Here is a 14,340-nt window from a genome sequence, read left to right as displayed (position 1 = left end):
GGGTGTATTGATTTTAAATGCTCCGGAAATATTAATAAAGTCTGTTGTACTCGACTATGTTAAGGTGATGCAATGCTCACTTATACTGCCTTTCTGTATAAATATAATGGTTCGAGAGCCATGGCGTCATAATGATAGTATTAGGAGGTGGATTCACTCAGTTTAACATCGTGTAGGACATCGCTGAAGGCCCAGTCGTGAAATGCACCGACCGCCACTGGTGAAATTGTGTTGTGTAAAATGTAACGAGTAATAACACATATTGTAGAAATGTAGCGGAGTAAAAGTATAGATAATAGCTCCAAAATGTAACAGAGTAAAAGTAAAATGTATGCACTATTATTTTTACTTAAGTAAGGTACAGATACAGTACGTACAAATGTACTTTACATTCGACCACTGATAGATGGCTAGATAGATAACTGTTTAGGTGGGTGGATGGGTGGATGGATGGAGAGATAGATAGATAGATAGATAGATAGATAGATAGATAGATAGATACCGTAAATCCTCAAATAAAGACCGGGATTCAATTAGAAGCCGGGCTCCAGATAGTAGCCGGGGTCGGACAAATAAAGGCCGGGCCCCGAATACAAGCCGGGGGTAAAATAAAGTAGCCTATATTACTGTAGCCTACCAGCATCAGTCCGTCGGCTCAAAGTAGACATCACAATTTAATTGAATGCATTTCACAAATACATGTTCTCCTCATGTTTAATATTATATTATATAATATTGTGGGCTTGTTGAATAATTTCTTTTCAGTCCGCGATAAGCATAATAGAGTGTCTAGAAAAATGATTAAAGGCTTTGGAAATCTTTTCCTCCGTGACTGACAATGGAGACCATAACTCCGATGTTTATTTTTACGTTAACACCGCACATAAAGCGCTACGCGATGTGCAGGCAGTGTTGAACGCATATGCAATGAATTATATTAGCTTACTGCAATTATGCCCATTATTTAAATAATACAATTATATAACAGAAGATAAGTAAGAAATAAAGGCCTGCCCCTAATATAAGCCTGCCCCAAATAAAGGCCGGTGCGCTGTGCAGCCTAAGTAAATACAAGCCCCGGCCACAATTTGAGGATTTACGGTAGATACTGTAGATCAGGGTTGTCAAACTCAAATACACAGAGGGCCGAAATAAAACAAATGGTTGTAAGTCGAGGGGCGGACAGTGGGGCAAGCGCCCCCTAAATTGACGTATGCTACCAACACGGGGACAGTGCATTGTGGGACTTGCAGTATTTGTGGTGCGTTCGACATACCAGCGGCCGTGGCAGACAAGCTCTGATAGATAAATAGATGGATACTTTATTAATCCTGAGGGAAAATTAGGCAAACCACATACAATTTCATCGTTGCTCATTCAAATCAATGGAACTTTTTGCAACATTCTGAGGAGCTGGCGGGCCAGATTAAATGGTGTCGGTGGATGGATGAAAGGATAGATAGATAGATAGATAGTTGAATAGATGATGGTAAATAGATAGATAGATAGATAGATGGATGAATTGATAGAAGGGTGAATGGGTGGATGGATAAATGGAGGGATATATGGTTATTTAAATGGATGGATGGGTGTGTCGGTGGATGGATGAAAGGATAGATAGATAGATAGTTGAATAGATGATGGTAAATGGATGGATAGATAGATATATGAAGACCCCTGCTGAGAATGGTGAGTTTAAAATAAAAATAAAACGAATAAGTAAATTGTAAGATGAATCAATGGATCAGTGGGTGGATGGATTGATTGATTGGTGAATGGATGTAGAGACTAAAGGTGGATGAATGTGATTTATTTTTGATTACAGCCTGAAGGTGTAAGGGTGGAGGTTCCTGTCGAGAAAGTCGTTCTGAACCCAGCAGAGCATGGTGAGTGTGATATTAAGTTCTTGACACGGAAGCTGAATCATCATCATTATTTATTATTAGTAGTAGTAGCAGTATAAATAGTATCAGTAGTAGTAGAAACAATAGTATCAGTAGTAGTAGTAGTAGTAGTAGTATGTATGTATAACATAAAACTACTACTCTAGTAATTATTTTTCTCTCAATACATCTCTAAATGTCTTTCACTTTCCTACCTCTGTTAACAAGGTGGGCAACAAATTGAGGAAATTCTGAGCCACATCCCAAAGAAACAGGTGCCCGGCACACCAGCCAGTACTTACTTCTCTGTCTCAGGTTGGTGCCAACCCTTTCCTTCCTGAAACATAATCCTTTTTAGTCACACTTATACAGCACACGTTGACCTGTCTCATTTACCTTCGGATGATTCCTAACGATGTTCCATGTAAAACCCAGAATAGGAAGTAACTGAGAACTTAAAGAACTTAAAGAATTACCCAATGGGGGTCATTTAGAGTGCCAATGACACAAGGATTGTTCATAAACTTAAATTAAATTATAATAATTATATAGAGTTATACACATCAAGATCTCCAGTAACACATTTACATTAATTTCCTAGGTCATTGTCTACATCAGTTCTACTCCTTTTAATTCTATGTGAATAACTATAACTGTTTTGAGCACGGTAGTCTGCTTATAGCTCTGAAAATAGCACTAGTTATCAGGCTAGCCAGCTAGTAGGCTATCTAGTCACTTGTCTTTATATCAAAACTGTCATTCTGTAGGCCCAGGATTAAATATCTAACATACCAGGAACAACAAAAAACCCTTGCAAGGCAACCCAACCATTTCTTTTAAGTAAATGAAACCGCTGCTGGCGAAATTTGCTCCTCATTTTAATAGGATTAAACATCCCCCAACTTTTTTCGCTCGCTTCACCCAAGCTGCTCATCTACGTCACAATGGATTGCCTCCCAACATAAATTAATGGTATTTAGAATTTCACTTCTGTCGTGTTGCTGTGTCAGTATTGTAAGGATTATGTTGTGAGATTGCATCATCTTGCACCTGCATAAATAGCGCAGGTCAAGCAGCAGGACCAGACCCTGGAAATTGACATCATGGTCTCCGGGCGCACCAGGCCTATTAAGTGGGCTTTCACTAGAAGCAATGCCTTCCTAACCCGATCAGACAAGGTATGAACAATGTTTGTTTTTTGTTTGTTTGTTGAAAAATGAAATGTATATATTTTCATTTGCAAATGCCAGCACTCGTCTTTCTAATGTCTTGTTTGTTCTGAAACATAATGTTATATCAAAGGATTGAATGCTTTCATATGTCATTTTTATGTTCAATATAATATAATATATTATAATATTTGCTGACTTGCAGATGGACATGAACCAAAACCTGACTTTGCATGCCACTGGGACTGGGGAGGCAACTCTTTCGGTAAAGCTCACGTAGACATAGATGAAATAATTTCATGTTGACCTTTTAGTATACAAAACTACAATTTAACTAAACAGACCTCATGTCAAAAATGGAAAATTTTCCCAAAAAATCAATCTGAATATACATGTTGAGTGTTTTGAAACTGGGTGGTATCTTTTTTATCTCTGTCCAGGTAATGACTCTGTACTATACCATGCCCAGTGAAATATCCACAGAATGCAAGATGTTTGATTTAGAGGTGAAGCTGGAGAAACAAGACAGAGGTACAATTAGTGGCTGAAGGAGCAGAATGCCAGTCCATAACCAATCAGATTCCTCTTATTCATTCCAAAGTTATATAACAGAATGCCAGTTAATAACCAATCAGATTCCTCCTATTCATTCCAAAGTGATGTAATAGAATGCCAGTTCATAACCAATCAGATTCCTCTTATTCATTCCAAAGTGATGTAACAGAATGCCAGTTCATAACCAATCAGATTCCTCTTATTCATTCCACAGTAACATACAAGGAAGCCACTGAAACATACCTGCTCACCATTGAATTGTGGTAAGTTCATAGTATCTCTCTGAGACATATGGGCTTTGCTTTACTCACAAATCTCTGATTTTATGAATGATCCTATGCCAGCTTAAACAGTTGACAGGTACACAATAGCCAAAATGACACAATAGTTTGCTAACTTGAACCTTAACCTCAGAGGTGAACAGACATGAAAAGTGTATGGCAATCTGGACCTGAAGTGTGTTCATCATTATCCTCAGGTACCTGTCAAAAGAACGTGATGCTACCATGTCCATCCTGGACATTGGACTGCTGACTGGCTTCATTGTGGATGAAACTGACCTCAAGAGAGTGAGTGGCCTAACAATATAGTGTAGTTGCTGTTGGTGTTGTTGTTGTTTAATTAAAGGTTAGACAGAGCAGTGATGGGGCGAACATTTGGTCATTTTTAGATGGGTTAAAGAGGTTGAAAAAAAGTTCTAATAATGGAGGTACTCATTGATCTTTGGCTTCTCTCTTGCTTGTAGTTGTCCACGGGAGCAGAGAGGTACATCCAGAAATTTGAGACGGACAAGATGCTGTCAGACAGAGGATCCCTCATTATCTATCTGGATCAGGTGCACCATGAAGAGATCTGTCTGTATGTCTGTCTGTCTGTCTGTCTGTCTGTTTCTAAAAGGTACAATCGGCTATTATAATACCATACAATATTAGGCTGCGAAGAGGTATCAGCACAAAACCAAACTGGGGTGTTTACAGAGCTCTGGCTCTGTAAATAGGAACAACAATTGCAGCTTTGACCAAGCCATAAAGAATCCCAGCCAATCAACATGGGGTCATATAATTGTCTTTTGAGCTCATATATCAATAATCATTTGTGAACCTAAGATCAGATTCATTCAAAGCCCTGGTAAAGGCTGTTGTTTTTCTCTCTCAACTTCTCCTTGTCTTACCTTATCTGATTTTTTAAAAATTTGTATTTTCTACTTCATTTTCCCCAACCCCTATTACATTTTCTCATTCTGGATCAACAAACAAAGCCCTCCTCTCCATCATATTCCCTTTTGTGTTTTCCTCTCTTCCTCACTTTGTCTCTCTCTCTTTGTCTCTACCACTCTCGCTCTCATTGCCTCTCTATTTCTCACTGCCTCCTGCTCAATCCCTGCCACCCTCTATGTCTCTCTCTCACTCTCTATCTCTGTCAGGTCTCTCATACCAGAGAAGACAAAATTGCTTTTAGGATCCACAAGGTGATGGAGGTGGGTCTGCTTCAACCTGCTGCAGTGACTTTGCACGAGTATTTTGATATGGGTAAGGAAAGAGACACAAAACATGGTTGGAGAGAGAAAGAGTGACCTCATCCTGCAGCAATTATACATCAACTCATTAATGTTAAATATTTTTCTTGGTTTAATTTCAGCTAACCGCTGTGTGCGGTTCTACCACCCTATAAAGAAGGGTGGAGAGCTGAAGAAGATCTGTTACAAAGACCTCTGCAAGTGCGCTGAAGGTAGGTTAGCAGGTTAGCAGGTAGTTTACCTGCATGTCAGTCCCTCCCTTTGCCACGCTATAGTTACAGTGTTCTTCATAGAAGCATGCAGATATGTGCACTCCAATCCACTTCCCGGTCTTCTTGTTTTTTAAAATATTTTCTCTGGTGTCACCTCAATCAAAAAATGTTTTCCTCAAAAACTTTAAAGTGTGCTTAAAACTCTAGAGAGTTCTTACTTTTACTGCACTGAATTTCCTGAATAATTTTCTGGGGGGCTAATCATTTGTTCACACTCTCCTATTTACAGGCTGTTAGAAAGTAATTATAGGGAAGTAAGTTTTTGTATCAGTGGCGGTCCGTTCATTTCACGACAAAGCCTTTAGCGATGTCCAACACGACAGGTAAACTGAGTGAATCCACCTCTTAATACCATTATTATGACGCCATGGCTCTCGAGCCATATATTCATACAGAAAGGCAGTATAAGTGAGCATTGCATCACCTTAACATAGTCGAGTACAACAGACTTTATTAATAGTTCCGGAGCATTTAAAATCAATACACCCGTATTAACAATTAAGAGTAGTAAACTCTCAGTTATATGATCGCTTGGATACTGTCACAACTTAAAAATAAAAGGCCATTTTCAGGGATTAGTCTACAAAGTTGTTTTAAGTCCACCGAAAGTAGCCTATGTGAGCTTTAACAAGTTTGTCCACTGAACATCGCATTGTCCCACCTGCAAAGCAGTTACATTAAACTGACCCGATCCTCACCATATCCAGTTTTTTCTTGAAAGGTCCGTCTTGAAAATGGCGTTTCTATTATATTAGCTACCAGATCTGTAACGTACGGCGGTGGATTGAATCCAAATGCTCGACTCGGAGACAGTGGTTCTCAGGAAATGCTTTTACTGCACAGTATGGATACACGGTACAGTTCAGGAATCTACAAACAAATCCCATCAGTGTCTGGCAGCGGCAGAAGTCGAGGAAAATCCGGTCCGGGTTCGAAGCACAGGTAAGGCAGTCCAATATAAATATCACAGTTCCAAGAAACATCAGGCAACGAGGGAAGTCGAGGGTAATCCAATCCGGGGTCGATGCACAGGTAGACAAGGGTAGAGAAGGCAGAGGTACAGACAGGGAGAGAGCAAAGGCAGAGTCGATCAAACAGTCCGGGGTCAGAATAACTAGATCAGAATCTATCATAGAACAAACGCTGGAACTCTTGAAACACGGGGGAAACAAAGACGAACTGGCAACGAGACACGGGAAAACACACAGACTAAATACACTAGGTGATGAGGAACAGGTGCAAACAATCGTGAAGGAGCAGACAATCAATACGGCGGGGCACACACAAGGCAGGGCAGGGGCGGAGTGGGACACAAAAATCCACCGGGACAATTCTCACTGCACCGGACCACCACAAGCCCACAACTGGCCCAACCCATCCCCTCCACCTCCCATATATCTACTACACAAACAAAATGTATGGACTTAACGGAAATATGACCACTCGATGGCAGAAGGAAAATCACAAAATTGACAATAAAGTGTAGGTTTAAAGCTGTTATGTGTTTGCTACAAATAAACAGATGCTGGACCTTGACCTGGACCCTGAGGCTTCAATCTTCCTTACACTGACCAACAGATCATCTTCCTCTATGTCTGCTTAAGATGACAAAAAATAAAAACAGCTATTATCAACATTATCCCCACTACATGGTTAAATGCAACACAATTACATAAATCATGTATAAAAAATAGTTGCATATGAAGGACCCACACTTATGTTATACTAAGACAACATGTCTTTTCAATAGAATGACCCATTCTCCATATCTTGCAATCATTACATTTCATGATCATATTTCTCTTATGAAATTCTGCATGTTGTTAAGCCTATACACTGCATTTTTGAGCAATGTGTGCACCTATACTTGTAGCTGTGACTTCTTCTCCTAGCATTGTTTGATCAGCAACATCGCTGGGCTGATTCTGATTAAGTGTTGATGTGTGTATGACAGACATGTGTATTTGTACATTTATGGAAATACGGAACAAATCGCATCCCGTATTAGCATAAATGTTGTGCTAATTCGCAACAATGTGTCCTGTCAACTTACTCGCATCACTAGTTGACGGCTGGTTGAATAAATCCGTAATTCTTGTACATGTTGATGCACTCTCCTCCAGCATCCGCCTCTTTTTCAGTCTGGCCTTTTCGGCTCCTCCTTTCTCCTTTCTCTTATGTCCCTCCATCAGGTCCGCTTCACCTGCTCTCTCTCCCTGATCGCCGCTCATTTATCTCCCTACAGTCACTGGATAAAGGCAGAACGATACGCATTTCCCATGAGGCTTTGCTCCGACCATTCTACATTCAACAAAAAAACGAATTAAATCGCTGGCCAATTTATATTTGTGGTCATGAAAGTAATGTAGCGTCTGAATAAAAATAATTATAGGAGGCTAAACAAAAAACAGAAGGTTGGATAAATGGGAGTGAGTTTGACACACACCATGAGTGAGATGTAGAGGGTCAAAAAGTGCTAAAAATACTGGTTGGACTGCTTTATCATGTAACTCTCTGAGAATTTGGAGATTTCACGAGACCATGTTTTGACGTACTCGACTGGCCCCTCATGAACTTGCAGGCTGCTTCTTGTGAGTTTATTGGCCGACCGGCTGACCGGGAAAACTCCCGGTGCTCCCGATGGCCACTCCGCCCCTGAGGCAGGGAGTGAGTAATCTGAAACGAGAGGAGAGATGAGTAGACAATCACAACACAGAACATAAACTATAACCAACAAGCCAACTTAACTAATAGACAGGACTGGACGTAACAAGATCGTTATCTCCTCCTCCTTCAGCCATTGTGGGTTGAAAATAAACTGAAATTTACGTTTTCGCTAATTCACCACCACCATTCGCCAACTAAAATGAGCACTTCCTGAGGCACTGCCTCAGTCTGCCGCACTAGTGCGTATCCAATCAAAGAACGTGTACGTGTCACGTTCAACGTGATGCCTGCTAGCTGGCCCCAATGTCGCCAACTCGAATTCTGATTCAATTTAAATGAACCGAAACAGCCAGTTGTGATAACCAATCATATGTACAGGCGCCTTCACTGTTAATTCTGAAGGCCTCGGGGAAGATTTCTTGGAGCCTGGCAACACTTCAGGCGCCCTCACTGTTAATTCTGAAGGCCTCGGGGAAGATTTCTCGGAGCCTGGCAACACATGTTAGCTGAAATATGATTGGATGAAAGCTCTAACATAAATAAACAACGCTGGAAGCTATGAAATGAAGAAAATGGACTATGGGGAATAATTGAATACATATTTATGAAAAGAAAATATTAAAATTAAATGTATTTTATTAAAATTATTTTCTGATTATGTTTAGGCCAGCAGAGAAGGCCTTGCTGGCCCTGACAGACCACCACTGGTTTGTATGTGTGTTTGCGTGTGAGATAGCTAATGTGTCTGTTTCTGACAACTTATAGAAAGCTGCTGTATTCAGAAGACAGGACAAGTGTATGACGATGATAGATCTGACGAAGCATGTGGACCAGACTTGGACTATGGTGAACACACCTTTCATTTGTGCTTGTACGTGTGTGTGTGTGTGTGTGTGTGTGTATATGTGTGTGTGTGTGTTTGTAGAGGGTGAGATGGTGTGTGTGTGTGTGCGTGTGTGTTATAGATATAGAAAAGTGAGCAAGTTGTGTGTGTGTGTGTGTGTGTGTGTGTGTCCTTGTATGAGATGCATATGACGTTTGACTGACATACTTCCTGTATCCATTTCTGTTGTCCTCCTCAGTTTATAAAGTCATAGTGGAGAAGATGGACCTGACTCTCCACACAGACATCTACCACATGAAGGTCACCCAGGTCCTCAAAAAGGGTATGCAGTCGCCTTAGCATAATTGATCTTCTTCCTGTTCTTTTTGTCATCTTGTCATTCAATTATGGTTTTTGTTTCAATAACTACAACCAAAGTTTATCAATAGCCATGTTGAAGGTCATCGGAGTTCTGAATAGAAGAGATTGGCATAATGAATTATTGAGTTACATTAAAAAGACCAGTGTATATAACCAAAGTAGTTTTTTTACACAATTATAAGAAATAACAAACAATAGGTAATCTAGCTAAATGTAACCAACAAATGAATTCAAGGAGGGTAAGTGTGAGAGAGTATGTGTATGTGTGTGCTTGGGTGTGTGCTCTCGGTTGCGCACCAGAGAGAATGTGTGTGTGTGCGTGTTCCTTTGTTCGATCACTGTAGTTCCGCCTGCATGTGTCTGCCCGTTCGCGAACATAAATGTGATATGAACAGAGGACAATCCTATTTGCAGTGCGAAGTTCAGGTGTTCCATTTGCATGTGTGTGGCTATGTGGAGACCAATGTATTTGTAATATGTGTGATACAAATGCCATGTTAGAAGAGGGAAATGGTTAGTGATGCATGCAAGACCCTATGTCTCTGAGGAGCAATCCCAACGATAACCCTTGGATGCAACGGCAAAGCCAACTACCAAATAACCAAGAAATATACTGTTTATATCAACAGTTATATTCGGTGAACAAAACAAATCAAATACTTGGACAATGGCAAAGGTGAACGGTCCAATGCCTAGCCAGGTAGTGAGTAGGTAAGATACCTAAATGGCAAGTTGTATCTGAGTTACCAGTCCTTGGGAAAGGGGTTGTGATGGCGGATCCGACGTCGATGAGGCAGAGAGAAGAGACGAGGAAGTTGTCACTAGATGGAGTAAGTCGTAGCTTTAGGTTGGAGGATTCAAGCGCTCGTTCCGTTGCATTTTGTCTTTGCGATGTAGTGCTTGTTTGCTCGCTTAGGTTGCAGAGTTGGCTAGCAGGCTTTTGGTTTGCTGCTCACACTTAACTTACTTAGTCTACTTGAGTGGTCCGCACCTGGCTAACAAGAGATCTGACAGCAGTTGCTTGATGTAAGACAAAAGTGAGAGTGTTGTCTGTTCTCTTTGGTGCAAGAGAATAAAGAGAGAGGGTCTTCACCCTTGAGGGTGGGCGAACAAGAAATGTGTTTCGGGCAGCGCCAGCAGAGAGAGAGAGAGAAAAAGCAGTGCAGTGTTCTTACAATTTTCCATTTCTCTCTCTCTCTCTCTATCTCTCTCTCTCTCTCTCTCTCTCTCTCTCTCTCTCTCTCTCTCCTTCTTTCCCCTCCAGGTTCTGACTTTGATGTGGAGGGTCAAACGCGTGAGTTCATTGCCCATCCTAACTGCAGGATGAACGTGGCGCTGCAGGAGGGGAAGACCTACCTGATTATGGGCCACAGGGAGGACGTGGTGCAGCTTGAGGGCAGGTGAGGAAATGCCACCTTCCATGCACTTCCATTACTATGCCCTAGATGGCGCCAATAGGTCGTACTCAGGCATTACTCAGTCCCTCATAGGCCGGGGGGGACACCTACCATAAAGTTGCCTGTCCTGTCAGGGGCAGGTTATTGCTTGTTAAAAAACTTAGGTTTACAACTCAGTGCTTCTCTAGATGAGTTAAAATGAACTGAAGGTAAATCAATTGTATTCATGCTGGTGTTGATAATATAGGGTGACAGTGGTACAGGGGGTGGAGAGGTTGTACAACGATCAGGAGGTTGCTAGATCGTAAGCGTCCTTGAGCTGTTTAGACATTTATTTTTGAGCATCAAGTTCTCTTGAACTTTGGACATTATTTGTCTGTGAGTAGACATTTCGTGTTAGTGCATTTAATGCCGTTTAGATAATTCAAAAATCACTTCGAACTTCTGTTTGTAAATGTAATGAGAGAATTCGGTATTTAGCAGTTTATGCTAGCTCTTGTGAAAGATATTTTTTCATGTCCCCCCCCCCCCCCCCCCCCCAAAAAAAAAAAAAATTACTCTCTGAAATGTTACCATGTATTGTCCCCCGCCTACAATGAAATGGGATCTCCGCCCCTGGCGTCCCTGTGACAAGCTTTTGAGACACAGATGTTTCGAAACATTGCAAAGCAGCCCTACAGCCTAATGTAATAAACCCATGTTTTTCACATCCGGTCACCCATAAAAACAGACTTGCATTTTGGGTGTACAGGAAAACAAACACACATTGTTTCGCATTTAACATTGACAGTTTGTGTGTTTGTGTGTGTGTGTTTGGGTGTGACTTTACAGCTTTAGATACCTGATGGGCCATCAGACCTGGTTGGAGTACTGGCCAACTGAGGTGGAAGGCCAGTCACCAGAGTATAAGGACGCATATACAGGCCTCACAGACCTTGTCTTTAAAGTCAAAATTTGGATGTGTTATAAAGTATAAGCCAATTTTCACAGTTTTTTTGTAGTTTTTTTCTTTTGCTTTGGTCTACATAGCTGACTTAGCCCAAAGCACTGTTTATTATGTGTTTATAACTACTTGGGCTGACATTTGACCTTTCAGGTACCTTCTACTGATTTCAAACTGACAAAAATGACAATGGCTGAATACAATGGCTGGATGCCATTTTGTTTTGAGTTCCCCAATTAAATAAATAAACTGACACTTTGAATGAGTATTGTGAATGTGTCTTATTTCATTCATTGAGTATTTGACAAATGCATGGCAATGTGAAAAAGCAACATTTTAGCAAATTTACTTTCCTCTGCAACCCCATGGACAGTACAAACATGGACAGATGGAACTTTCGACCTTTTATTAGGTCATTCTAATATTGATAAGTTTATTGTACACTGCAAAAATGCTTTTCTAACCTAGTGTTATTACTCTTATATTGAGATGAAAAAAATCTAGTTGGTCTTGTTTCTAGCTAAATTGAACTTACCTAGTGCTCTTTAGTAAGGTTATTTTTGCCTATTTCAAGCAAATATTACTTATTTTAAGAAATCTTAACAAGCCAAATTTGCTTAACGCACTGGCAGCCAAATTTGCTTGTTTTAAGCAAAATCTGCTTAAAACAAGCTAATTTGGCTGCCAGTGCGTTAAGCAAATTTGGCTTGTTAACACTAAAAGGTCTATATCCCTCGTCCGGGATATTTTTTTTTTGAGTTTTCGTCTTAGAGACATAAAAAGAACAACCACGGAAACATTGAACCCTTTTCTAATATTATTGCTGAGGTCTTCTAGAATAGAATCATATATTCCATTTGTGCATAAATGTTTTTAGTTAAGCAAAATGTACAAAAACATCAAGGCATGTCAGACAACTTAGAAAAGTCTAAAAGGCCTTGGACCTTAGAGTGTTAAGATTTCTTAAAATAAGTAATATTTGCTTGAAATAGGCAAAAATAACCTTACCAAAGAGCACTAGGTAAGTTCAATTTAGCTAGAAACAAGACCAACTAGATTTTTTCATCTCAAAATAAGAGTAATAACACTAGGTTAGAAAAGCATTTTTGCAGTGTAATAGGTTATAGTTAATCATTATAGTAACTAGTTCATTGTAATATGTATTAGTTCATGGTAATAATTACTAGTTCATTGTGTGTGTGGTGGTGCAGTGATTAGCATCACCATTTTGTAAGAGGTTGACCCGGGGGTTGATTCCTGATAGCTGCTGGTTGTCTGTGCGTCACTTTGGGTTAATAAAAGCTTCTGCTATATTCAGTCTGTGAGAAGGTGAATTCTCCCCCTCCTCACTGTGGCAAAAAGGGATGGTGCCCTTTAAGACTGTTGGACTCCTCCCCCATAATGGTGGGTTCCTGGCTCACCTGATGCCAATGATGGCACTAATCAAGACACTGTGGCTGTGCCCTATTTAAAGGGTGCCTAATTTCATGTGAGGGAGATGGGCTGAGAGAGACAGGCATGAGAGGCCGTGAAAGGTTTGAACAAAGAAACCACTTGCTTGATGTTAGGTGAAGTTGGTTTTGTATCTAGATGTGTGGATACTGTTTTCGTACCTTGTCTTTGTGCCTTGTTTTCATGTTTAGTTTCTGTGCCTTGTTAAATGTGCCTAGTCAATGTGTTTAGTTCATGTGTTTATTTTGAGTGGCTAGCAATGTACCTAGCTTCGAGCTAAGTGCCTGGGCCTATTTTGGGGCCTGGCTTTGGGCCTTGAGAAGGTGCCATCATTTGGGCCTAGTCGGCCAAGCAGGTGCCCAGGGTGCCACGCACTTGAGTTCCGAGGGGTACGGCCTGAATGTTTTTGTTTGTTTATTTTGTGGGCACTGTGTTGGGGTTTATAGCCCTGTGTAAATAAATATATATATATTTTTATAAGAGAGCCACAATCTCCTGTGTAGTGTTTTCCCCCTCAACTTCACCCCGTCCAGTCGCCACATCCCTAAAACAACGTGGGGTGACCGTCCGGTCCTTCACATTTGGTGGCAGCGGTGGGATGTGACGCCGACCTGAGACACTGGAGGGAAAGGGGAGCACAAGACCAGCGTCGGCAGGAGATGGCCCACCTGTGGCCGGCCAGGAACAGCCCCGAAGGAGGATGCACCCCACAGCGTAGCAGAACGGTTGGGCCGGCTTGTCCCGCCACCTGGTGGCGCGACTCCAGAAGGGGAGGGAAATGTGAGAAGGTGAATTCTCCCCCTCCTCACTGTGGCAAAAAGGGATGGTGCCCTTTAAGACTGTTGGACTCCTCCCCCATAATGGTGGGTTCCTGGCTCACCTGATGCCAATGATGGCACTAATCAAGACACTGTGGCTGTGCCCTATTTAAAGGGTGCCTAATTTCATGTGAGGGAGATGGGCTGAGAGAGACAGGCATGAGAGGCCGTGAAAGGTTTGAACAAAGAAACCACTTGCTTGATGTTAGGTGAAGTTGGTTTTGTATCTAGATGTGTGGATACTGTTTTCGTACCTTGTCTTTGTGCCTTGTTTTCATGTTTAGTTTCTGTGCCTTGTTAAATGTGCCTAGTCAATGTGTTTAGTTCATGTGTTTATTTTGAGTGGCTAGCAATGTACCTAGCTTCGAGCTAAGTGCCTGGGCCTATTTTGGGGCCTGGCTTTGGGCCTTGAGAAGGTGCCATCATTTGGGCCTAGTCGGCCAAGCAGGTGCCCAGGGTGCCAC

General features: G+C 41.3%; 2 protein-coding genes across 2 annotated transcripts in view; both read left to right on the top strand.

Moving 5' to 3' along the window:
• The window catches only part of LOC308374414 (complement C3-like), a 28,219-nt gene extending 22,740 nt beyond the window's left edge, over positions 1–5,479 (top strand). Inside the window, exons 21-30 of the mRNA XM_080850191.1 lie at positions 1,826–1,886; positions 2,112–2,198; positions 2,946–3,061; positions 3,258–3,317; positions 3,493–3,583; positions 3,822–3,870; positions 4,086–4,176; positions 4,353–4,442; positions 5,031–5,136; positions 5,246–5,479. Of these exons, the coding sequence (XP_080706317.1) occupies positions 1,826–1,886; positions 2,112–2,198; positions 2,946–3,061; positions 3,258–3,317; positions 3,493–3,583; positions 3,822–3,870; positions 4,086–4,176; positions 4,353–4,442; positions 5,031–5,136; positions 5,246–5,352 (858 nt within the window). The 3' untranslated portion in view covers positions 5,353–5,479. The remainder of the gene's footprint in view (positions 1–1,825; positions 1,887–2,111; positions 2,199–2,945; positions 3,062–3,257; positions 3,318–3,492; positions 3,584–3,821; positions 3,871–4,085; positions 4,177–4,352; positions 4,443–5,030; positions 5,137–5,245) is intronic.
• LOC308374279 (complement C3-like) overlaps positions 1–11,639 on the top strand; it is a gene marked incomplete at both ends in the record, with an annotated part of 152,849 nt that extends 141,210 nt beyond the window's left edge. The window contains one exon of the mRNA XM_080850017.1: positions 11,596–11,639. Within this exon, the coding sequence (XP_080706143.1) occupies positions 11,596–11,639 (44 nt within the window). The remainder of the gene's footprint in view (positions 1–11,595) is intronic.
• Positions 11,640–14,340: the final 2,701 nt, after the last annotated feature.

This window comes from Sprattus sprattus, assembly GCF_963457725.1.
Source record: "Sprattus sprattus genome assembly, chromosome: 1".
In the NCBI taxonomy this organism is placed as follows: Eukaryota; Metazoa; Chordata; class Actinopteri; order Clupeiformes; family Clupeidae; genus Sprattus; species Sprattus sprattus.
Note: the sequence above shows the minus strand (reverse complement) of the source record. Positions and strands in the feature narration are given on the sequence as shown.